Raw genomic sequence first — 26,132 nt, forward strand, 5'->3', positions numbered from 1 at the left:
TTGGTTTTAAAATATATACATATGTCCATAGGAATATGCATATGAATATAAAGATATAAAAAAAGTCTGGAAGGTTAACCTTGGTTGGCTGGATTATAGATGAAATTTATATTTTTCTTTTCATTTATCTATAAATTCTAATACATATTGAATTATAATTAACACATATCATAGGTTACAAAGGGAGAAACTATTCAAATAAAATAAAGAAAACAAAAATATTCATGTAATAAAATATAATTATTAAGAAAAGAAAAAGAAGGGCAGTTCAATTCTTAATTAAAAGAGTTGTTCTGGGGAATCAGTCACAGTAAGATCAAGTTTGGATAAACTACAGTTGCTCCCAAGTATCTTTTTTTGTTCTCCCAAGTCCTTTTTTATGTGACTAAACACTACCCAGAACTCTGTGTGAGCACGTGTCTGCATAGTTGCCCCTGACATTTCTAAAATGTGCACTTCTCTTGTCCCAGTCTGTCTCAGCCCTGGAATCTACCACTCCCTGTGACTGCAACTGTACCTGCCTTTGGTTTTCGACCCAGTTGGTTACAACACTGTCTACAGGTCATTGATTTCTTTCTGGATTTCTAATATCAGACTTTGCTCTTTGTGTGTTTGGGTAACTCTGTTCATATCTCTATGTAGTCCTTCCTCAACTGTCAACCCTCCTGACCCCCATACACTCCACTCACCCCCTACCTCAATCAACTTCTGTCCTGTTCTCAACTGCACCAGAAAGTTTGGGATGACAGATCATCTGCTCAGTATAGCTATGCCCTTAACATAGTTTTTCAGACCAGAGGTGGACACCTTCCCTAAAGAGAAACAGCTTGTGACGTGTGCACTCAGGCTCAAACAAAACAAAACAAGCAAGCAAACAAAAAAGTCAGTGTTGGAGCTGGCAATGTAGCAATCAGTGTCCAATCAGAAAAACAGAAACCACTGTAGACATGCTATATAGAAGGAATTGAATTCAGGGAATTTGTTATACTGCTGTTTAAAAGCTGGAAAAGAGAAAAAGGAAGCTAGAAAAACCAGTTATTACCTCTAACATGGGAAGACAAAAGTGAAGAGATAGTATGAACATCTTCCAGAGTTGCCACTGCTTCTGGTACTGTATGGGAGGTGGGTTGCGGTGTCACCCACTAGTGCTCACACTACTAGGAAATGTTCAAGATAAGGAAAGAGTTGCATTGGTTCATAGTTCTAGTGCAGTGAGGTCCAGCTATTCCTTGTTTCCACCGTTAGATGAGGTGAAATCACTTGTTATATAGGTAAGTCTTCTCTTATTTGAGCTACCTTGAAGGAAGCCTTTGTTTTGCAAACAAAAAAGCCCTCCCAAGACACTCATTGTGTCTGAGTGGCGTTTAGCCCAGGCCTCTTCCCCCACATTTTCCTTCACCAGGCTGACTCAGAACAACCCTTTTAATTGGGAATTGAACTGCCCTAGAGTTTTGATCATTGCTGTTATATGTGACATCACAATGCTTTTAAATCTGGGAAAGGGAAGTACTACAACATTGTCTTTTAAAAAAAATCTTTATTGTTGAGATTATTACAGATGTCCCACTTTTCCCCCCCATATCTCCCTTCCACCCAATTCCCACCCTGCCCCTGGCCTTCATCACACTCTTATCTGTGTTCATAGGTAATATGTACATGGTATAAGATTTTGTTTAATCTCTTCCCACCTTCCACACCCTGCTTCCCTCTGAGAATTGTCAGTCTGTTCCAGTTCCATGCCCCTGATGCTATTTTATTCACCAGTTTATTCTGTTCATTAAATTTCTTATTCGTTTGATTATTAAATTCAATTGTTCATAGATGTGTATTTGTTGCCATTTTGTTGTTCATATTTTTTATCTTTTTCTTTTCTTCTACTCTTCTTAAAGAATACCCTTCAGCATTACATATAATACTGGTTTGGTGGTAATGAACTCTTAGATTTTTCTTCTCTGTGAAGCTCTTTATCTGCTCTTTAATTCTAAATGATAGTTTTGCTGGTAAAGTAATCTTTTTGTAGGTCCTTACGATTCATCACTTTGAATATTTTTTGCCACTCTCTTCTGGCCTGCATAATTTCTGTTGAGAAATCAGCTGACTGTCATATGGCCACTCCCTTATAGGTAACTAACTTGCTGCTTTTAAGAGTCTCTCTTTGTCTTTAGTCCTTGGTATTTTAATTTTGATGTGTCTTGGTGTGGTCCTCTTTGAGTCCTCTTGTTTGGGGTTCTCTGTGCTTCCTAGACTTGTAAGTCTATTTCTTTTACCAGGTAGGGGAAGTTTTCTGCCATTATTTCTTCAAACAGGTTTTCAATATCTTGCTCTCTCTCTTCTTCGGGTACCTCCATAATTCGGATGTTGGTACAGTTGAAGTTGTCTCAGAGGCTCCTTACACTGTCTTCATATTTTTGGATTCATTTTTCTTTTTGCTTTTTTGGTTGGGTGTTTTTTGCTTCCTTATATTCCAGATAGTTGATTTGATTCTTGTGATCCTCTAATCTACTGTTGAATCCCTGTCTATTATCCTTTATTTCAGTCAGTGTGTGCTTAATTTTTTACTAGTCCTTTTTAAATTTTTTTTTTTTTTTTTTTTTTTTTTTTTGCATTTTCACTAAGATCGTTGAAAATGTCACTAAGTCCCTTGGAGGTTTCTAGAAGATTCTCAAGTAACCTTATAATCATGGTTTTGATCTCTATAGCCAGAGGTTGCTTTTGTCCATTTCTTTCATTTCTGACATATTTTTGTCTCTGTATTTTGACTGTTTTCCTGTGTTTGTTTCTATGTATTGTGTAACTGCTAAGTCTCCTTGAGTTGATAGAGTGGTCTTGTGTAGTAGGTGTCCTATTGGGCTCAGTGGCTCAGCCTCCCCAGTCACCTGAAGTGGACACTTTAGGTGCACCCCTTTGTGGGTGATGTGCACAGTCTTGTGGTAGTTAAGCCTTGATTGCTGTTGGTGTCACTAGGAGGAATTGACCCACAGGACAATTGGCTGTGGGGACCAGCTGTATCTACAGTGGAAGAGCTGCTATGCAGGAGACACCCTTATGGGGCAAGACTTGCTTCAGTGGGGCTTTGATGCTCACTGAATCTGCCCCTTGAATGCGTCGCTTATGGATGTGTAGAGTTGTAATTTGGTATGGTCTGACACTGACCACTGGGTACACTGGCTCTTGGGTCTCCAGGGAACTATAAAGTCAGCCACTACTTGGGGCCATCCAGCAGAAGCTACAGAGAGATCTGCAGATTCCTTCTCTTTGTATTAGGTTTGGAAGTGCCCAGGTGAAGCAAGGCAGGCTGGTTCTGGTGCTGGGTCTTGGGCCTTTTGTTGATAGGTTTGGGGCTTCCAGATCCAGCTGCAGCTTGTCTGACAGGCCATTCATATACAAAAGCCACTATGCACAGCTTGGATGGAGTTGTAAATTGGATGGGGTGGGGTCTCAGGGAATCACCAGAGCAGAGCAAATGGAAATGGCTGCCTGCCAGCCCTGTGACTGGGAAGGTCTCAGCATGGGAACAATGACCGCTGAGAAGACCTCCCTCTGGGAGAAGCCGCCCGGAAGTTCCTGTCCTAATGCCATACAGTCTAGTTTCTCCTCATATGTGTCTGGGTCTCCCAGAGCCTTCCCCGGCATGGAGCTCAGAGGAAGCAGGAGCTTAAAAGTTCAGGTTGTGTGCTGGCCTTTTAAGAGGAGCAGCTGGGTCTTCAGCAGCCTCTATGTCACTTAGCTCCAATCTGCACTGGTTTTTACAGCCCATACTTCTTACTGCCCGTAAGGACTTCTTTTCCTAGATCTGGGACCATAGGCTGGGATTCTGGTGTGGAGCTGGACACCTTGCTCCTCCAGGTGGCCTCCACCGACACAACCTCCTTCCTGATTAAAAAAGCAGCCCACGTGGGTGCTGGACCAGCCTGTCCTCACCTCCGCACCTCCTACCAGCCTCAGTGTGCTTTCATCTTTACTTCTCTAGTTGCAGGACTTCTGTTCAGCCAGCTTTTCGGCGGTTCTGGATGATGGTTGTTGTATATTTTAGTTGTAATTTTGATGTGGTTCTGGGAGGCAGCAAGTATATGCATTTTCTTACGCTGCCATCTTGGTTCTCCTGCAACATTGTCTTTTCTCTTCCCAGAACAGTGTCATTTGTATACTTCTTTCCAGTGCATTGTACAATTATTTTGCATTTTGTATTTATAAAACTCCTAATGCCCTGTTGATTAGCATAGCATTGAATGGGAAGTGTTACTGTATCATTTGTTTAGTCTTTCTAGTTGTGAGCAGGAATGACTCTTCATAGCATGATTTCCTTTTACTGTATCATTAAGGCTTCAGACTCTTCATAGCATGATTTCCTTTTACTGTATCATTAAGGCTTCAGATTTTTTTTCTTTCTAGTTCTTGTTAGGTTGACATTTAAATATTTAATAAGATTTGGGATCTCGGTTTTGAACGAATTGCTTTTTACACTTTGTTTCTGGCTATTGATTTTTGACAACTTTTAAAATTGGTTCATGTTTCCTGCCATCCACTTGAGGAAATGAGGAATTGTCCAGGGTGAGAAGAGGTGCTTAGCAGAGGTGTATTTGTGTTGCCTGTTTGCTTTCACATATTTTTGTCTCTTGTGGATAGTGTTTGAGTAATGCCTAATCTGTGTGAGCCATGCGGGTGGTGTACCTTTACTATTTTCCTCTATGAATAAGCCAAGTTAATTGACCTGTGCTGGGACCAAATCCATGTCCTTAAACCCGCTGAAGGCACAGGCAGTACAGACCTTTTGCTTTCAATAGCTCTCATTTCTAATAATTAGAGTTGCCTGGGCTGCTTTGCAAGATACTGATTTCTATGATTTGAAGTCGAGATGCAGTTTTATAATGAGTAATTATATTTAATATAGTACTTCTCTTCTTCCTCCAAATAACTATAACTAAATATATTTCAGGGTATCTTAAAATTGTGAGAAATTTTTAAACCTCGTATTTTCACATAATTGTAAATTTGTATGTAGTTGTAAAAAATAATACAGAAAATACCTTTCACCCCTTAGCCAGTGTGATAGTTTATTTTATGGGTCAATTTGACTGGCTAAGGGATGCCTAGTATCTAGTAAAACATTGTTTCTGAGTGTGCATGTAAAGGGCTTTCTGGAAGAGAGTAGCATTTGAATAAGTGGACTGGCAAAGAAGATCATCCTCACCAATGAGAGTGAGGTGAACATCATCCAATCCTTGGAGGGTCTAAATAGAACAAAAAGGTGGAGGAAGGGTGAATTTGTTCCCTGTGCTTGAGCTGGGACATCCATCTCCTCCTGCCCTTGGCCATCGGTGCTCCTCCTTCTTAGGCCTTTGGACTCAGACTGAAACTTGTACCACTGATTCCTGATTCTTAGGCTTTTGAAGTTGGACTTAACACTATCGACCTCCCTGATTCTCAGGCCTTAGGACTTGGACTGAATTGTACCACTGGATGGTTTCATGGTTCTCTGGCTTGCAGATGGCAGATTTTGGGACTTTCTGTCTTTATAATTGGTTGAACCAATCCTATATAATAAAATCCTAATATGCTAAGTGTCCAGTTGTCTGGTCATCCATTCAACCAATCAAAGCATAATATGCTAATGATATGCTAAGGCTGCTATGACATGCACTGACCATCATGAGGAAGACACTCCGATCGGTAGGTTAGCTTGCTGCTGGGGTCCAGCTGTTCGGGACTGAACCAGATGGGGCAGACACTCCCTGGAGTCCTCCTGCAGTCCCTCCCTGCCTGGCCAACCTCCCGGGTCCCTCTCTGGCCCAGCAATCATGCACCGGTGGGGGCCCTCGGCTTGGCCTGTTCCCTCTCTGAATTTGGGACCCCTCGGAGGATGTTAGAGAGCCTATTTTAGCCTGATCCTGCTCAACTCAGGAGCTCTCCCTTGGTGGTCAGTGCGCTCCCATAGGGGGAGTGCCACTCAGCCAGAAGCTGGGGTCACGCGGCTGGCGAATGCAGTGGCAGTGGCGGGAGCCTCTCCTGCCTCCGTAGCAGCACTAAGGATGTCTGACTGATGGCTTAAGGGAGTGGGCCTAAGCTGTCAGTCTAACATCCCCTGAAAGCTCCTGGGCTGTGAGAGGACACAAGCAGGGCCGAGGGACCTCCCACCCCCCACCATGTGCACAAATTTTGTGCAGCGGGCCTCTAGTTCCTATAATAAGTAGCTTCTTATATGTCTATATAAATATCTATATCTATATTTGTACCTATCTATGTATATTATTAGTTCTGTTTCTTTGGAGAAGCCTAAGACACCAAATTTCCCCCACTTGGAATATCTTGCAAAACTATAATACAGTAACACAACCAGGATGTCAATATTGTTGCAGAACATTCCATCACCACAAGGATCCCCATGTTGCCCTTTTATAACCACATCCATTTCCCTCCCATTCTCCTCACCTCCAACCCTGTCTGTTACCTCTGGCAGCCATCAATTTGTTCTCCAATTCTATGATTTGTCATCTCAAGAATGTTCTATAAATTAACCATTGGCTATGTACTTTTTGGGCTTTTTTTTTCACATATAATTCTCTGGAGATTGATCCAGATTGTGCATGTACCAATAATGTTATTATTTTTAAAAAAATTTTATTAAGTATTCTCTTAAATGGATATATCCAATTTGTTTAACCATTCACCCATTGAAGTATATCTGGGTTGTTTCCAGCTTTTGGCTTTTACAAATAAAGCTGTTATAAGCATTCATCTATAGATTTTTGTGTGAACATAGGTCATCATTTCTCTGGGATAAATGCCCAGGAATGTTCTACAGCTTGGCTGTACCATTTTACAGTCCCACCCACACGCATGAGTGATCTGGTTTCTCTTCATCCTCACCAACGTTTGGTGTTAGTTTTTATTTTAAACATTCTGATAGATATGTAGTGAATTTCCTTAATAATTATAGTGCTATTCAAATGACTTGTTTCATATTGGGTAATTTGGGTTCGTGTTTTTCAAGGAATTGACTCATTTCATTTAAGTTGTCAAATTTATATGTATAGTATTGTTCATAGTATTATTTGCAAATCCACTGATTTCTGCTTCTAAGTTTTTTTTCCTTCCTTTTGCTTTGGGTTTATTTTGCTCTTTTTCTAGTTTCTTGAATGGGAGTATAGATAATTAATTTGAGATTTTTCTTCTTTTTTCTATGTGGGGTTAGTGTAGCTGCCATGCTTATAGCTCCCTACTGAGGAATTCAATTCAGTTTAGCAGGCACTGTTCTCAATCTTCAGTATACATCAAGCAACAAAATAGATGAAGATCTCTATTTTTGTGGAACTCAACATTCTAGCAGGGGGAGACAGGCAATAAATAACAAGCATAATTTATATGTAGAAAGTGGTCAGGGGAGGAACAAAAAGTAGTATAGGGTAAGAAGGAGTGGATATACATGGAACTATAGTATTGAAAACTACAATATTGACTGCACTGCATTTAAGACTACAGTTTTAGTATTGATAGGTTAGTTAGGCAGCCTTTGTGGAGAAGATGAGATGAGAATGAAATCTAAAGGGGTTAGTGAAGAGAAGAGAGTATCTATCCATCAGATGGGGCAGCTAGAGCAAAGACCCTGTGGTGGGCACATGCCTGGATTATCTAAGGAAAAGCAAGGAGCTGAGCAAACAAGGAGGAAAATGGTAAAGATGACGTCAGAGCATAATAGGGGCTAGGTCATTGGCTCTTGCTCTGGGTGAAACGGGAACCTTTGCAGAAGGTGAAGCAAAGGAATAACATGACATAGTTCAGATGTTAAAAGAATCACTCTGGTTGCTATGTTTGGAATAGTCTATGCCTAGAGGCAGGTGACTTCTTAGCAGGCTATTGTAGTAATGCAAGTCAGAGGTAATGTGGCTTGGAGCAGAGTGCTGGCAGTGGGAATAGTGATTACATTCTGAAGTATTTTGATAGTAGAACTAATAGGACTTCTTCATAGATTGGACTTGGGATATTAGAAAAAGATAGACATCTAGATAACCAACTTGATACACGTCATTAAACATAGGTGACCACATTTAAAACCATATGCACACCTTCTATTCCCTACAAGCCCTGCCCACAGCTTGTTGGACAATGGCAGGCACTGAACTAGGAGCAGCTGATCCATAAGCTGGACATTAGCCTGTAGGATATCCTGGCACGAAAGTTTTGCTCAAATAAATGGCAATTAACTGTGCCAATGATTTTCTTCTTTCAAGAATCAGAACTGAAGAGACAAGGAAAAGAATGATCAGTGAGAGCAGAAGCTGCAATACATGGAGCAAAGGCAATATTCATAATTCATGAGTAAGCACAGACCATGGATAAACAAGAGCTCTAAGCAAACAGAAGCCACAAGGCAGCAAAAAAATATACAGAGTAATGACAGAAGTGATGTAAGATGAGTAAGAAAGCATCACATTCTCAGGCCAACCCTGAGCCAGACATGCAGTCAAACTCTGTTACCAGAAGTGGAAAAATGGTGCTAGACTGGCACAGACCACAGGTATGCACCAGCCATGCAGAGTCAGAGTGCAGGCAGTACCAGGGAAGCCAGAATCAGGTAGAGGCCGAAATTATGAGGGCTCAAGGAGGCCAGAGAAAGCAGACAAATCTGTCTGCTGAGAGAAGCAGAAAAGTGTAGCAGATGCTCAGAGAGAAGCGGGCATGGCAGATGAGGCAGCCACATGAGAGAGGGAACTGCTTCTAATCTTCCTGTTTCAGTCCTATCCCAAGGGGTGTGGGGGAGGCCAAGCTGTGCTGATCCCTGCACTTTAATGCCCCAGAAGATAGCCGTTTGAATTTGTTCAAAATACCTTCTTTCCTCCTTCAGTTATTTTGAGTATTTGTAAGCATGTCAAACTTGCAGTCGGCAAGCCACATGCCCGGCAGGCCACATGCCCGGCAGGCCACTTGCCCGCCAGCTGCAAGTTGGACATGCTTGCATAGGGGAAAAAGATGGTACATTTTGCCTGGAAACTTGGAAATTTCTTGGTATTTTCTTATCTCTCAGGACTGAGCATGGCAGATAAAGTAGCAAAGGCGACACTGCAAATATTTGGTATAAAGAAGTAACTAGAATCATGGGAAGCATTTTACATACCTTCTCTCATTTAATCTGTAGGGTCTGGGAGTTCCCATAATCAAGGCTCACAGAGGGTAAGTACAATTTATCTTCATTATTCATGAATTCTGTATTTATAAATTTGCCTGCTCACTAAAATTGGTTACCCCTAATCATACTCCTGACACTTTCCTGGTCATTCACAGACACATGCAGAGCAGTGGAAAAACTCAGTTGTCCAACATGCATGTTCCCAGCTGAGATAAACTAGGCACCCTCTGCCTTCTTCCTTCAGCTCTTATTCTGTAAACATGTTTCCCTTTTGAAGTCTATTTGGTGCCACTTTTTTTGTGAATTTTGTGGGTGATTTCACTATGTGAGCGCCCAGCCCCTCCTAATAATGTCAAAGTGCTGTCTACTATTCCTATGAGCACGAAGGCTGATGTGTCTTATAGAGAAACCATGTGTTAGATGAGCATCCTTCAGGGCCGAGTTTAGTGCTGTTGGCTGTGAGGTCAATGTTACTGAATCAACACATAAAATGAAGTTATGTTTTGATAGGTTGATGAAAATGTTCTCACCATAGATTTTCAGGAACCTAACCCAATATCTCCCCTAGAAGCAATAGCTCAGCATTTGCTAATTTACAGAGACTTCATCAAACATAACTACCAAGAGACGCAAGAATCAACTATAACACACGGAGGATCAGACAACCTGTGAGAGAGTAGAGTGCCCAGCTCCAAAGCCATGCCTCTGATCTTGGACAAACTGTGCTCATTCCATCCCACCATGCCCCGTTCCAGAAGAGGAAGAAAAGTTCCTCTGTTCAGCTTCCAGTGCTCCTTCCACTGAATGGTGTTGCCTTCCCTGGAACTTGTTGTCTTGGTGGAAATGAATAGGTAAGAAACAACTGTGAAAGCTGTAAGGTAATCTACATTAGGGCTGGGATAGTAATGTAGTAAATATATGTGGCAGATATTGCTAGTCTATCACAGCCCATTTTCCTGCTTGAGACTAGATGGGGTTTCACAATCCTTCTCAACAAAGGACTCCAGGTGATCATTATCAGTCAATCAGAATTGGCATCTAAGACGAAACCTTTATCTTCCTTGCACGATGACCTGTGTCCTTATAAGATTAAGCATAAGCTTGGAGGATCTGAGTTCCCAGGCTTAAGGAACTTTAGCATTTAAACAAATGTATTCATCTGTTTCGTAGCCTAGACCCTTAGGGTAGCTCTCATGTCTGGCTGACTCTACTTTGGAGAGTCTTTCTGGATTCCTTTAAATAAGATTCTTGCTGCTGAAAGATTCATTTTGATGGGGGCATCTTTCTTGTTTACCTCTGAATTGCCTGTGCCTAGAACATTGTTTGGCATAGAGTTAGTGCTCAGTGATATTGGATGAATGAATGCCTGGTCACCTAGATTTCCAACTACCTTTCCCAGGGAGAAAATGGAACTGAACTGGAGCAGCATTCTATTGACTCTTTCTGTCTCTTTTCTTAGTTTCTCTTTATGTTTTCTCCTCCCATGGCTTACATCTTTACTTATGGTTAGATGGATCTGAAAAATCCCAATCATGAATGGTCTGAAGAGGAAGTATGCTGCTTGAGCTGGGAACTTATCTGGGCTCTGAACCCTAGCCTTCAGCTTTCTAGACCTGCTGGGCACTATTGCTGTCCATTCTCATGTAGGGCTTGGGATTCTTACCCCTCTTTCTGCCCAGCCCATTCCCCTTCCTCCACTCTATTCTGTTTCCCCTTCTTTTCTCCTCCATCAGTCATAGCAAAAGGGGTTTGAGAGGAAATAGGGAAGAGGGGATGGGAAGTTAGACCAGAAGAGATGGCTATACCAGTATTTGGGTGGAGCCTAAGGAGGGAACATCACTTAGTGGGCCAATATAGCATGAGAGTCAGGATTGGAAGAATGTGAGATAGTTGAACCATGTTAGTTATTTTATTATTGCAAATGATTTTCAGTCATAATCTCTGCTCTGGTGTTGGGAGAACTACAGGAAACTGAGTGCCCTAAACTGCAGCTAGTTCTGGAGAAGTGATGTAGTACCTAAGACAGTGGGCAGCAGTGATAAAGTGCCTAAGGCCATGGGCTTTGAAGTAAGATTGAGCTAGGTTACCATTTTGAAGTAAGATATGGGGCTGGCTCCTAACCATGCTAGATTTTAGTTTTTCTTTTTTTGTCAGTAAGATGCAGATAATAGTAGGATGTACATTATATGCCATGATGGTTAAAAGAAATAAGGCCTATAAAGTTTTTGTAAAGTATGCTTACTCAAATGATGTCTGTTGTTATCACTAAATAACATGATCATCATGTGGTATTTACTTGCGTACTGTGAGGCATTTCCTTTTCTTTTTAGCTCTGAGGATGAAAGCAAAATAAACTGAGTTTCTGAGTATCTATGAGAAAGACAGGTGCTTGCAGGGACATGTGAGTCTGTGTCAGAGAAGTAATCGTGATCACATGAGTGTCAGGAAGCCTGTGGATTTCATAGCAGAAACTAACGTGGGGGCTCTGGAGACCATTAGTTTCCAAGACTATAGGGTGACTGGCTAGGAAAAGCATGAAAGACTTATTTGGGGGAAATTTGCCCACATTTCCTGCTGCCCTTCTTTTGCAATTGTGGAAAGTGAGGAGTGGCCACCTCTAACTTAACAAAACATTGAACCAGTAAGCCAGAGAGATGGCTCTTACGCTACTGTCAGCCTTATCACTTTTGGCTTTACCTCTCCATCTTCTGAGGAAGTTAGTTTCCAAGAGCTGGACTCACTGATGCACACTCCCCACTACCATCACTGTCCTGTACGATGACCCGGTTTATGCCCATCTCCCCTTACATTAGTTTTCTAATGCTGCTGTAACACAACCTTAGCAGCTTAAGCAGCACATATTTATTTATTATCTTACAGTTCTGGAGGTGAGGAAACCAAAATGGGTCTTACTGGGAAAAAATCAGTGTGTCAGCAGGGCTGTGTTCTTTTCTAGGGGCTCTGGAGCAGACAGTCTGTTTCCTTCCCCTTTCCAGATTCTAGAGGCTACCTGCACTTCTCGGCTCATGGCCCCTTCCATCTTCAAAGCCAGCAATGGCAGGTTGAGTCCCCACATGGAGTCACTCCAACCTCTGCCTCATCATGACATGTCCTTCTGACCCTTCCACTTCCCTCTTTCACATTTAAGGACCCCTATGATTGCACTGGGCTCACCTGAATAGTCCAGGATAATCTCCTTATTTTAAGGTCAGCTGATTAGAAACTTTATTTCCATTTGTAACCCTTGCTATTATTCCATAACTGCCCCTCACCATATATCATACTATATTCATAGGAACCAGGGATTAGGAGGTGGATGTCTTTGGATACCATTGTTCTGCCTTCAATAGCCATTATCCATTATGTCCTGTTCTCTGACTCTAGATTTAGGACTGAGACTAGTAAATTATCTCAGTTACTGGGCCTGAGCCATCCTCTTTGTGATGTTGTCCATGAATTCCATGCCTGAGGATCTGATGTCTGGCCTGAGTGCCTCCCTCTGCCTCACTTGACCTTTATAGCAAGTGACACTCAGTGCCTTATGAGGGTGTTCTGGCTGCTCTGCCTAAACTGGTGGGTAGCAGAAACTATTATTTATTTCTTCAACAATATTCAGATTTTTTATTGTTATAGCCAGCTAATAGATGTGACTTTTCTTTAATTAGTATTTTTAAACATAAGAAGACTTTCTATCCATTCTATGTCACAGCCTTATCTGATAGTACTGTCATTAAGTTGATTAATGCTTAAGGACTGTTTACACAAACTACAATAATCATTAACTGACGGTTCCTCAAACTACCCAGAGGTGACCTGTACTTTTTTGGATGCATGCATAAAGGCACACTCATCTACACACACACACACACACACACACACACACACACACACGTACACACACACACAAGATCGGTATGATGAGAAAAAGATGTTAATCATCTGTTAAAGGTGTTTAGATGTCATATTTTACCTTAAAAGGAAGGAAAAGAAGAAAGGGAGCTAATATTTATTAAGCTGCTCTGTTCTAGGAACTTGATGTTTGTAAATTCACTTTAATTCTCATCATAATGCATGAAAACACCTTCCTCATCTTCATTTTACAAATGGGAAAATTGAGGCCCACAGGTCACATAGCTAGTAAGAGCTCAGCATTTGATATCTGGCCTGATTCCAAAAATGTTTGCTTTCCCTTTCACCTGGCCAGCTTTTAAAACAAGAAAATGGAATAGAATAAGGATGTTCAAATTAAGATTAGTGGCGTGAGCCCTAGAGCTTCATGGAAATACCCAGGGACTCATCACACTGCAGTAAAGGCATTCGTAAGAGACAAGATGAGTGGACTGGGCCTATGTCCTTCCCATCTTCTGTAAGACTAGCTCTGCTGTTATAAAAGTATTACATATTGGGATGTAATGCAACATTTCTTTTAGTTTCAAAAGTCGTCTTATATGCCGGAAAATACAGTGTGTGTGTGTGTGTGTGTGTGTGTGTGTGTGTGTGTGTATTGATTTCATAGAGGAAGGGAGAGGGAGAGAGAAATAGAAACATCAATGATGAGAGATAATCATTGATCAGCTGCCTCCTGCATGCCCCACACTGGGGATTGAGCCTACAATCTGGGCATATGCGCTGACTGGGAATCAACCACTGAGCCATCCTGGCTGAGCTGCTATGTAACGTTTCAATAGAAAAACAAGTGGGGTGTTGTTCCACTAAATAAGTCTTTTGAAGGCCATTAGACTAGAATTTGACCACCATGGCCCTGCGGTTCTGGGAAGTCTGTCTAGTTGTCCCAATGAATTGATCAATTTTCCTAATGATTTAGTTCTTACTGAATGTGCATTAGGGATTTTGGGAGGGATGATACTCTCTAGAATGAAAGAGATCATCTCAGTGAATTATGCAGAAATTATTCAGATAGAGAAGAAGCAAGTGATAGTTTAATGAAACTCTGCTTGCTTATAGTGAGTTAATATAATACAGAGCAAGTGGAGTTCCACTAAAGTATTACTTATTTAAATTTGTAAAGGTGGTAAAAACTTTGAAAATTTTATATCCTATCTTAGTAATGAAAAAGGGTAAAATGAAATCCACATCTTCTCTTATCCTTGCTTCCCTGAGTTACTCCTTAGTAACCCCTCAAGGAAGAATATTAAATATAGCCAACATTTATTGATGGACAACTTTAATTTCTATATTAGGTAATTTATGAAGCCAAGTTTCAAAATGTCCCCCCAAATTTACTGTACTCTTCTTTCATGGTAACAGGCTTCCCAATTTTTAGCTGTGCACAAGGCTTCCTGGAATTTCCCAGCCTCTCTTACAGCTAGGTGTGACCATATGACTAAGTTCTTGATAATGTGATGAAGGTATGGCACCTTCTGGCAATCTTCCTCAAAAGACAGATGGTACGTGCCCTGCGCCTCTTCTCCTTAATTTCTTCCACCATCCTGCTTCCTGGAACACAGATGTGATGTTTGTCACACTAGCCACATTCTTGGACCATGAGGGTGAGGGCCACACTGGAGGAAAGAAGAGCAGTGAGGATAAACCAAGATGGAAGCATAGATAAACACCCGAACTTGCTGCCTCGCACAACAACTTCAAAACTACAACTAAAAGACAAAACAAACATCATCCAGAACCCCAGGAAGGCTGGCTAAGTGGAAATTCTACAACTAGAAGGGAAGAGAAAAGCACACTGAGACTCAGAGGAGGTGTGGAAGTAAAGGCAGAGATACGGAGCCACGTATGCACGGAGAGGGCTGGTAACTGAGTACATGGCTGTCTTTTTCAAGTGGAGGGAGACAAAGCTTCTGACTGCTCTGAATTCCAGTTCCAGGAGTGACTCTGGGGACCCAGACTTGTACGGGGAGAAACTGGACTGTCTGGCATTGGGCAGAACTTGAGTGTGGCTTTCTCTCAAAGGTGCTTGCAGTGATTACCAAGGGACACTAAGACCCAGGGGCTTCTTAGGGCAAGGCTGATAGAAGCCCTGCTGTTTGCTCTGCCATAAGACTCCACCCAATCCAAGCTGTGCACAGAGGCTTTTGCATATGAATGGCCTGGTCCTTTAAACCTAAACTTACCTAACAAACTGCAGCTGAGTCAGTGAGACCCAGAACATCCAAAAGAAGGCCCAAGGCTGCCCAGCAGCTTGCATTGCTTCACAGCTGGGCCTCATCTGGGAACTTCCAAAACCCAAACAGAGAAGAGGAATCTGAAGATCTTTCCATAGCTCCTGTTGGGTGGCCTCAGGCAAAGGCTAAATTAGCACCTCCTTGGAGATCCAAGAGCCAGTGTACTCAGGGGTCAGAGTAAGACCATCCAGATTACAACTCCTCAGGTCAATAAGGGACACACTTAAGTGGCAGACTCAGTGAAATAAATAGACTTGCACGTCTAAGAAGCACACAGAACTCCAAACAAAAGGAATCTAAAGAGGACCACACCAAGACACATAATAATTAAAATGCTAAGAGCAAAAGACAAAGAGAGAATATTAAAAGCAGCAAGATTAAAGTAGTTACCTATAAGGGAGCACCCATATGATTGTCAGCTGATTTCTCAACAGAAACTATGCAGTCCAGAAGGAAGTGGCAATAAATATTCAAAGTGATGAACAGCAAGAACCTACAACCAAGATTACTTTACCCACAAAGCTATCATTCAGAACTGAAGGTCAGATAAAGAACTTCACAGATGAAAAAAAGCTAAAGGAGTTCATTCACCACCAAACCAGTATTATATGAAATGCTGAAAGGTATTCTTTAAGAAGAGGAAGAAGAATAAAAAGGTAAAGATAAAAAATATGAACAACAAATACACATCTATCAACAAGTGAATTTAAAAATCAAGTGAATAAAAAAATCTGATGAACAGAATAAACTGGTGAATATAATACCATCAGGTGCATAGAAAGGGAGTGGACTGACAATTCTCGGGGGGAAAGGGTGTGGGGGGTGCAGGAAGAAACTGGATAAAAATCGTATACCTATGGATGAGGACAGAGGGGGGGGTGGAAACTGGGTGGAGGGGGGAAAAAAGAGGAACAATTGTAATAAGCTGAACAATAAAGATTTATTTTAAAAGAAGAAGAAGAAGAAGAAGAAGAAGAGGAGCAGTGAGATGAGACTCTCTGAGAACATTTTGGAGCAGCTCTGGATTTTCTACCTTAGGTCTTTGATGTGAGAGAAAAATAAATATATTGTTTAAACCACTTACATTTGTTTCTGTTTCTCAGAGCCAATACTAATGCAAATTGATATACCCTATATATTACTATATTATTCCAATTTTGCAAATGAGAAAACTGGCATAGCCAGAGTAAATAATTTGCCAAGGTTACCTACCTAGTGGATGAAGGAGTCAGGATCTGAACCCTGATTTTTGCCAAATCCCATGTGTTTTCTTCCTTCTCAGTGTTTACTTCTAGACCATGAAGGTGATAGTTTTTGACCTTCTGTGGCTGATAAGAGCCTTTCATCAATGCCCTCTGGTAATGTCTGGTCATGTAAGTACAGACTTCAACTGGCCCCTCCATCATCTCTTTGAAAAATAAAATTCATGAGCCACAAGAGTCATGGTGACCTTGAGAGTTCTGAGATGTCACAGCAGCCACCAGAGGTCTTAGACCTTCTTGGAGAAATGGTAAAAAGAACCATGGGAACTAATGATTGGGGCTCTAGAAAAATGGTTGATACCATTGAACAGAGAGGGGATGATGAAGAAGGTCCTAATCTTAGGAGGGCAGAGGCTGGAAAAGCAGAGAACTAGCTTGAGGTGAGAATTGGGGTGGTAGTGGGTAGTGGAAGGGCATATCCACCTTACTGTGGGCACAAATCAGATAGGTGAGGGAGGCTGAGAGATGCTGAGGGAGGCAGTGTCACAGAGTGCATCCAGCTGAACCCTCTATTAATTAAAATAATGGCCATCTGTTTGAATCCAAATGTACTTGTTTAGATGCCAGATTATCCAAGGCTTTTGAAAAAGCTTTCAACTCTATAGCAGGGTAATTTCATTCCATATTGGGGTAGAGAAGGCTGTGATGTGATTAAATAGAGCTACATGGGTAGTAGTGATCAAGGTTGTGGAATAAAGGAGGCAAATTGGCAGCAGCTGCAGAAATAATGGAATGGGAGAAAGTGCACATCTCTATCCAGGGGAGAATCAGAACCAGTGGTGGATAGAGGGAAGGTGGCTGGTTTATTTGAAGACCTAGTAGAGGCACAAGGTGAGACAAATCTGACAACATATTCCTTAGTAAACTTAGTAAAAATGTGCAATTCTTAAACCAGACGTAAAAGGATTAATGTGGTATTATTCCACCGATACCAGGGACCTTGAATAGTCAAATTCATAGAAACAGAAAGTAGAACAGTGGCTACTAGAGGCTGGTGGGAGGGGGAAATAGGGAGTTGTTTAATGATATGATAAAAAAAAAAAGTTTTGGCCAAAACCTGTTTGGCTCAGTGGATAGAGTGTCGGTCTGCAGACTGAAAGGTCCCAGGTTCTGGTCAAGGGCATGTACATTGGTTGCGGGCAGGAGGTGTGCAGGAGGCAGTTGGTCGATGTTTCTCTCTCTTTGTTGTTTCTAGCTCTCTATCCCTCTCCCTTCCTCTCTGAAAAAAAAAATCAATACAATATATTTTTTAAAAAGTTCTGGAGATGGATAAGGGTGGATGTTGCACTACAGGGTGAATGCACTTAATGCCACTGAACTGTGCGATTAAAAATAGTAAATTTTATGTTATGAGTATTTTACCATTCACAAAAAAGATATGTTTCAGTGTGTAGAGCATACATTATTTTCCCCAACCTCTACCTCCCATTGAAGAGAGGAAACCCCAGCTGACCTAGCACTGCAACTAGAAATCCTGCATTTGACCTTGTCTTCGGCTCTGCTCCTTTATTTACCTGCTCTGACATTGTGAGTCTTCTTTCATTTTTGACCATTACTTATTCCTTGGACTTAAACCAGATTTGGCTTCTAAGGCCAGATTGCTGACATGTATTCCTGGAATATATTTGTTCTTTCCCCCTGTCTCAGTTATATCCCAACTGTTCTGGGGAACTCTGTACCCCTGCTTCCAAAAGCTGTTCCTCCTGGGCCCCATTTTTGCTTGTGTTCCTGCCTGGCATATCAGATACTGAATCACTCAGGTGCACACTGATGTTTCTCTTTTCTAATCCCCTAGACTCTTGGACTACTAGTAGAGCACTTATTATATACAAACTTCCTTGTGACACCCCTTGGGGAGTGATAAGAGCTGAGTCAAGATCTATCTGGGCCAACTCTGGGGATGAGAGGACAAGGACATCAGGCAAATAGCCCCAAAGACCAGATAGATCAGCAGAGAGGCCCACGAGTGAGCAGAAGCTATGCAGCCAGCCTAAGTGTCAGGGAGTTTTGGCAACAGGATCCATAGGCCATTTTATGTTTTGTTTTGTTTCCTTTCCTACTGTAACCCAGATTAAAGCTGAGGTCACCATTACCAATGAGAGCTTGCCTCAACTACCTTATTCCACAGGTAACACAAAGCTTTCTCTGGCTTTTGGGGAATTTTCAGCGGTTTCAGCTCTAAGTTACCCCTGACCAACCTAAGTTTCCCCCAAGAGCTAGAAAACTCAGCTCTTTCACAAGTTAGTCCCACAAAATAAAAAATAAAAAAATAAAATAAAAAAAAATCTGTAGGCACTACAAGTGGTAGGTAATACCACCACTGTTTTACAGATGAGAAAATTGAGGAACAGAGGAGTTAAATAAGAGGTTCAATAAACATTTGTAATTTAGTGGACCTTATTTGACTTCGTTTGGGGGGAGGGGTTGCTATTTCTCTCTATGGCACTCAGTCCATTAGCATCTTGCATAATTCCTCTCCCCTCTCCTTTCTCCACCCTAACTTTCTCCATCCCAGAGGGCCAGCTACATATCCATCTTCCTTTTTAGGCAGAAAGGATTTCCACTCTCACATTTTTGGATTTTAGCAATTATCAAAATATTTCTTTTCAAGCAGTGAATTCTCCCCTGTTAGGAACACTAATACTCATGTTTAATGTAATACAGTTTTCTCTACTGTTACATTCCTTTGGTTTTAATTTTTTATTTCAACCAAGCCATTTTCAAAATAAAAACTATCATATCACTAAGAATAAAAGAATAGGTTTAAACTTCTCAAATTAGACCTTATGTGATAGCCCTTTCTATATTTAACCCACCTGGATACCCTCCTTTTTCAGCTTCCTTACATTATGCAGCGATTCCTAAATCTAGTTATATTGGGATCTCTGGAAGGGCAGTCCTGGACCAAACTGCAGAGATTCTAATTCAGCAAACAAAGGTGGGCTGGGAGTTCTGCATGGTGACAAAATTCCTCGGTGATTAGGAGCACTAATGGCACTGACCTCATTTCAGGGGCTCATGGACCACATGTGGCTAGTGCCCACCCTATTGGACAGTGCAGACATGGAACATTTCCATCACTGCCTGAAGTTCTAGCTGATAGTACTGGACTGCTTATTCTCCACAGCACTTGCTGTGATGCTTAGCTAATGTAGCCTTATCTCTATCCTTCCTGAACCTTCCAGACTCCTCCCATGCCATCTAAACTGTCACTCCCTCAACAGAAAACCCTCCAACAGCTCAGCACCTTTTCCTATGGTTCCCTCTGCCTCTGGGCCTTTATTTCCTCATTTAAGGGCTAGCTATATGGTTAGGGTCCTCTTTACTGCCGTCATGCTCTTGTGAAAGACTCAACCACTTGGAGGCTGGTGTCATTTGGGTATTATCTCTCTCCTCCTTCCTACTGCTTTACTTCTAGCCTCCTGATCATCTTGTTCATTGGAGACTTTTACACCTGGCTCACAGTCTTCCTGTTTATCTCAAACCTTGCCGTCATCTTGGATAATGTCAATGTCCTGCTAACAATTGGTCCCTCAGTTCCTTGACCTTCTCATCTCCAATAAAAATAAGAGCTAACACTTGCTATATGCCAATCATTAATCCAAGAAATCAGCATGTTACGTATTAACTCATTTGATTTCATGACAGCTCTGTAAAATAGGTCACTGCTATTATCATCTCCATTTTACGGATGAGCAAACAGTTAAGTAATCTGCTCATGTTGTTGTCACCATTAAGTAGTGAAAGCAGGATCTAAACTCAGGCACACTAATCCCAGAGAGCATATGCTTCATACAGTACTACTACAGATTTTCTCCTTCCAGTGTTGGTCTTTCTTCCATTCAGTCTCCGCTACCGACTTCCACTGCTTTATCATGTACTCTGCCATCTCCTCTATTGTCTTCATATCACTAATTCAGCCATCTCTTCCTCTCACCAACTTCCTCATCCTCCAGCAGGTCATATAAAAGCAACAATAAAGTAATGATAATAATAAAACATATATGGTCTAAGTGTTTTTCACGTGTTAAGTTATTTATTCCTCACAATAATTTAATGACAAAGGTCAGGAGCATTATCACTATTCTACAGACAAGAAATTGAAATTGAGGCACAGAGAGGTTAAGTAACAAGTGCAATGTCACACAGCTCATAGATTGAGTCAGAATTTGAATTCAGTCAGGCCCCAGAGTTCACATTCTTATCTACTGTGCTGAGGATGATAAACCTGGAGTTGTGGGGAAAATTATTACCATCTGGGGATTTTTTTTCTTAAACTACCCATGCCTACTCTCCAGTTCCAAATGTTTGCTTATTTGTTTATTTTGAAAGAGCTTCTCAGATGCTTTGGACATTGGCTGCATATTGAGAACCACGAATTAGATCATTTCAACAACCTCCCAACTTGGCATTCTGGTTGAGTTCAACCTACTGTTGTCCTGCCAGCCTTGGTTAGGCCCACTTCATAGGAACAGGTCAGCGCTTGGCCTAAGAGTGGAGGCATCATGACCAGCACAATTGAATGAAAAAAAAAAAAAAAAAAAGGCATCAGTCTCAATAGCTTAGAGAGGCTGCAGCAAGCAGGGTCAGACAGATTTCTTAATGCCTTCATAAAACTTGATGTGTTTTTTTCTCGCGTCCATCTAATTTGATCTAATAGCCAAGACAAGGACCAACTGCTTACCTGGGATTGCACAGGGCAGCAGTTTGCTCCTCATTAATCTGAAAGCTTCTAAAACAAGAAGAGAGAGGAGAGCAAAGAAGGTAATCTTGGCATAGGTCCAAGGGAAAAGCAGTCTGGCTGAAACCTTTCAGTTCCCTTGGCCAGGAAGCAGCAATCTACGTAAACAGGAAGTTGAGAAGGTTGGGGGAGAGGGCAGTGGTTAGTTGGTGAGAACAAGAGCTGACGCCAGATCCGCGTAAGCGGTTACATGCAAAAGAGATTCTGATACAGGCCCAGCCCTTGCATGTTAACCATCCCTGCTCTCTCAGGAGGCCTTCTTTCATCAGGGTTTCTCCGTGTGGTATGTGCTGGGTCCTGTTCTTACATGGATAAATCTTGGAGCACCTGCTTTTTTGTTTTTGTTTTTTGTTTTTTGTCAGTTGTCTGCTTAGGGTAGTTTTACCTTATCTCATTTAAGAGTCTAAACATTTTGTGCGAATGGATTTACTATTTCCATGTTTTTAGGCAAGAAAACTAGCTCAAAGAGATTGTTACTTTGCCCAAATCCATTTACATTATACCAGTATACATCACTTTTGGAAACTGTCTCTTCTCTATAAAAGTGACGGTTAAGCATAACTTATTATAAAGGGGGTGTATGTGTTTTCTAAGGGCAGCATAACAAATGACCACAAAGCTGCTGGCATTAAATAGCAAATCCATTTTGTCATCATTCTGGAGGCCAGAAGTCTGAAATCAAGGTGTTGGCAGGGCACACTCCTTCTGAAGGCTGTAGAGGGAGAATACTTCCTTGCTTCCTCTTAGTTTCTGGTCATTCCAGACATTCTTTGCCTTGTGGCTGCATGACTCCATTTTCCTCCTCTGTCTTCACATGAACTTTTTTCTCTGTTCCTATCTTCTCTTCTGCCTTTTATAAGGACACTCATTATTGGATTTATTGGGCAAGGTATGAGGACATGGACATATCTTTTTAGGAGCCACCATTCAACCAACATGAGGGGACATCATTATTAAAATATAAATGCAGATTTTTTAGTACTTTAATAACCACAAGTTTGAAAGGGACAATATCTTTTTCTTTTTTATAATCCTTACCTGAGGATATTTTTTCCCGTTGCTTTTTAGAGAGAGAATATAAGGGAGGTATAGAGGGGAAGAAAGAGGGAGAAACATCTGTGGAAGAGACACATTGATTGGTTGCCTCCTATACATGCCCTGACCAGGGCCAGGGATTGAACCTGCAACCCAAATAAGTGTCCTTGACCAGGAATCCAACCTGAGACCCCTCTGCCGATGCTGTAACCACTTAGCAACACTTGTCAGGGTGAGAAGAACATTATCTTGATTAATGTTCCCATGGCCAGATCTTCATTCTTTAGAAGAATAAACTTTTCCAAAATGCTGCTCTCCCCAACTACTCCTACCCATTCCCACCAAACCTTAGGTCTATCAGAATTTCAGGGCAAGGAAAGTATATCACAAAGTGTATTTTGATAATGCACAGTAAGTGAAGATGACATACCCTTCTCACAAAGCACATGGCCACCCATAGTTGAGAATTACTTCTCTCTCTGAGGGAATGGTATAACACAGACTGATGGGTAAGGGAGAGCCTCAGGGTATGGTGATTGTATGTTGAAAAAAGAAAGAGAAAAACCTAAGAACAGTAGTAATCATGGAGGTTCAAAGTTGAATCGAAAACCTCAAAATCCAAAGGCCAGGTTTGGAAGGAAGGGCATGATTACTACACAGGAGAGACACTGTTGTCCATGTGACATGTATGAAATACAAATGTAGTCATGTCACTCTCTGCTTAAGATCTTCATTGGCTCCCGATGAATACTAAATGAATTTCAGATTCCTTATCATAGCACATAAGGAAGGACTCTGTAAACTGGCCTCTACTACTTGTTAGACTCATCTTTCACCACTCTCTTTCTCAAAGACTGTGTCCTCCTGCCACACCAAAATTCTTGCTGTTTCCCAAACAAGTCATGTGCTTTATTGCTTTTCTAGCTTTGAACATTCTGTTACATCTACTTGGAATGCTCTTCTCTGTGCTCTGCCTGGTAATTCCTACTGGCACTTCAAGAGCAGTTTCCCTGCTGCTTCATCTGCAATTTTTCTTTAAGAAGCCTCCCTACTCCTTTCTATTAATCGGCACCTTCTTCTGCTGTGACTTCAAGTCACTTTGTTCATGGGAAGTGTTGACCTTTGTTATGCCCAACCTTTCTCCAATACTTAGAGCTTTTAGAAAGAACTGCCATATTCATCCCTGAGTCCCCAATAGAGCAGGTGCTCAATAAACTTTTGCTGAAAAAGGAAGGGACTGAGTCATCATGACTTCAAGTTTGAAATACTTGGTTTGTTGACAGTGGGATCCACCCAGGCTTTCAATCTTTATAAACCTGTCAGGCTAGAGCCACAGAAGAACACAGAGGAAGTCCCTAGCTATAAGTCTAGAAGAGGCACAGGAAGAAGGAGTTGTAGGAAACTGAGTTATCAGTTTGGGAACTAATGGGGTTTAAGACAGAGTGAGAGCCCTCAGTCCATTTCCCTACCGTCAACATGAAGGCTACTGCTGAAGTGGAACTATGTTGTGGTTTCCCATCAATGCCAGTGATTACACATCAGAAAGGGTACGGATGACACTTCTACAACTAAAAAATGTCAATTCTGATAGCAGGGAGCTATATAGTGGTGGGATGAACTGGGGAACAGAAGATTAAAGGAAACATTTGTGAGACCCCTTAGGAGCCTACTGAACAAGATAAGAGGGACTTGGGTGCGGGGTGCGCTGCAGGGCTGAGGCCAGCGGCCCGCCTGGAAGCGGAGCTCCATGCCCCAAGGCTTAGGGAGCTCACCAAGGAGAATGTCAAGTTCTAAGGGTGGCCAATTCTATTCAGAAGGTCTTCATCCCTAAGGTGCCCATAATAGCCATTGACTGGGTTCAGATTGACGCCAATCCCTCAGTCCTTCACGACCAATTCATCACTCACAGGCTTGGATTAATCCCCCTCACTAGTGATGACCTTGTGGAGAAGCTGCAGTACTCCTGGGACTGCACGTGTGAGAAGTTCTGCCCCGAGAGCTCCTTGGAGTTCATTCTGACGTGCGGTACAACGAAGACCAGACTCCGTGCATCACCTCTTGAGACCTCAACTCCAGCAGCCCCGGGTCATTCCAGTGACATCCCGGAATCGAGATAAGGATCCCAGTGACTACGTGCACCAGGATGACAACTTCATCAACAAGCTGAGAAAGGGCCAGAAGCTGAGACTCCACGCCTATGCCGAGAAGGGCTTTGGCAAGGAACATGCAGGGGTGGCTTTTGAATATGATCCCGACAATGCCCTGAGGCACAGTATACAAGCCATGGGAGTGGCCAAAGAGCGAGTACTCAGAGCTGGATAAAGATGAGTCCCACGCTCCGTACGACCCCAATAGCAAACCCGAGAGGTTTTACTACAACACGGAGTCCTGTAGCTCTCTGTGCCCTGAAACCATTGTTCTCTCAGCCCTCTCTGGGTTGAAGAAGAAGCTGAGTGATTTATAGACACAATTGAGCCACGAGATCCTGAGTGATGTCCTAACCATAAATTAACTGAAGCTCATTTGCCCGAGTGGAAAAGGACCCGAGTAGCAGCTGTGTGCAGGTCTCCTGAGACCCTCTTAGTTCCTAAAGTCCCGACAGCTATCATTCTTGGCAAGCCATGAGCACCAACTAGAGAGGTAGCAGAGTGGAAGGATGCCCCTCCCAGTGTTGCTTGGTCCCAGGTAGATTACGAGGGGTGCCCCTGGTATTTGAGGCAGGGCAGTCCTTCAATGTGCATGCAGCATCCCTGGTCCTGCCTGCTGATGGCCAGGTCTCCCCAGAACCCGGACCGCCCTTCCCCACTGGTCTGCTTGTAGAGGTCATACTGCTTCCCTGTTGAAAACCACTGAGCTAGACCCTTCTTTTTGGTCATTTCAGCCCTTGACTTACTTTCTGTGTGAACAGAAAGTTAGCATTTTCACAGTTGTACCTTAGGTTTCTGCTGTTAGGATTGAGTGTTTGAAGTCTCATTCAGGTCGCCTACAAACCCAGCCCCCGCCCACGGTCAGCCTACACTTGGCTCAAATTCCCAAGCGTCTTTAGACCTTGGCTGTCCCTCCTCCACTTCACCTCCAAATAAACCCTGTATTTCATTCTCTCTCTTTAAAAGAAAAAAAAAAAAGATAGGACGGATTTGATGTTGGGCTCCATTGACTAGTATACACATATTGAGAGTCTATTATATTCTTAGTACTTGCCACTCTCACCTAATTCTGAAAAAAGTGGATCATATTGTCCACCTCTGGCATTTGTTTAAGACATATGATCCATAGGCTGGGAACAATTATGAGTCTTGGGATTAGAACTCTTCTTAAATTAATGTTTGTAACATCTGAATCAGTTGGCTCAAGTATCAACGGTATAATGCAAGGTCTAAAACCAGAGTGCACACTAATTGGATAAGTTATTTAACTTCTATGTGCCTCAATTTCCTCTTTAGTAAAATGGGTATGATACTAATAGTATATACCTCATAAGGTTGTATTAAATATATAATGGATTATTTAACCGTTAATAAGAGTGATCAATAAGTATTGTCTATTATTATAACTATTAAGAGGCAGTTACAAAATAATTGTAATTATGTGAGATGGTGAATATGTTAACTAACCTTATTGAAGGAACCATCTTACAATATGCATGTGTATCAAATCACCAAGTTATACAACTTAACTTTACACAATATGTCAATTCTCTAGAAAGCTGGGGTAGGGGAGGCAAATACTCTAAAGTACGACCTTCTGAACTGAAAAAATAATAGTTATATTTTTCTAGCATGATGGGATCTGTATTAGTCAAGACTCTTAAAGATGCAAATGACAGAATT

General features: G+C 41.8%; 1 protein-coding gene and 1 pseudogene across 6 annotated transcripts in view; one reads left to right on the plus strand and one right to left on the minus strand.

Moving 5' to 3' along the window:
• The window catches only part of LOC311627464 (DNA-directed RNA polymerase II subunit RPB3-like), a 61,405-nt pseudogene extending 36,073 nt beyond the window's left edge, over window positions 1-25,332 (plus strand). The window contains exons 3-5 of the transcript XR_014797069.1: window positions 9,134-9,168; window positions 9,724-9,975; window positions 24,236-25,332. The product of XR_014797069.1 is annotated as a DNA-directed RNA polymerase II subunit RPB3-like (transcript). The remainder of the gene's footprint in view (window positions 1-9,133; window positions 9,169-9,723; window positions 9,976-24,235) is intronic.
• LOC311627468 (uncharacterized protein) overlaps window positions 1-26,132 on the minus strand; it is a 228,795-nt gene that overhangs the window by 16,885 nt on the left and 185,778 nt on the right. Inside the window, exons 4-5 of one of the 5 annotated variants that reach the window (XM_084893990.1) lie at window positions 21,211-21,258; window positions 20,959-21,014 (exon numbers count right to left, since the gene is read on the minus strand). The exons of 3 other annotated variants lie outside the window; for them this stretch is intronic. In XM_084893990.1, coding sequence (XP_084750116.1) covers window positions 20,959-21,014; window positions 21,211-21,258 — 104 coding nt within the window. Of the gene's footprint in view, window positions 1-20,958; window positions 21,015-21,210; window positions 21,366-26,132 lie in introns of all 5 variants that reach the window. One more of the 5 variants, XR_014795918.1, reaches the window with a different exon arrangement.

The sequence above is a fragment of the Pipistrellus hanaki genome (assembly GCF_964339955.1).
Source record: "Pipistrellus hanaki genome assembly, chromosome: 9".
Classification (NCBI taxonomy): domain Eukaryota; kingdom Metazoa; phylum Chordata; class Mammalia; order Chiroptera; family Vespertilionidae; genus Pipistrellus; species Pipistrellus hanaki.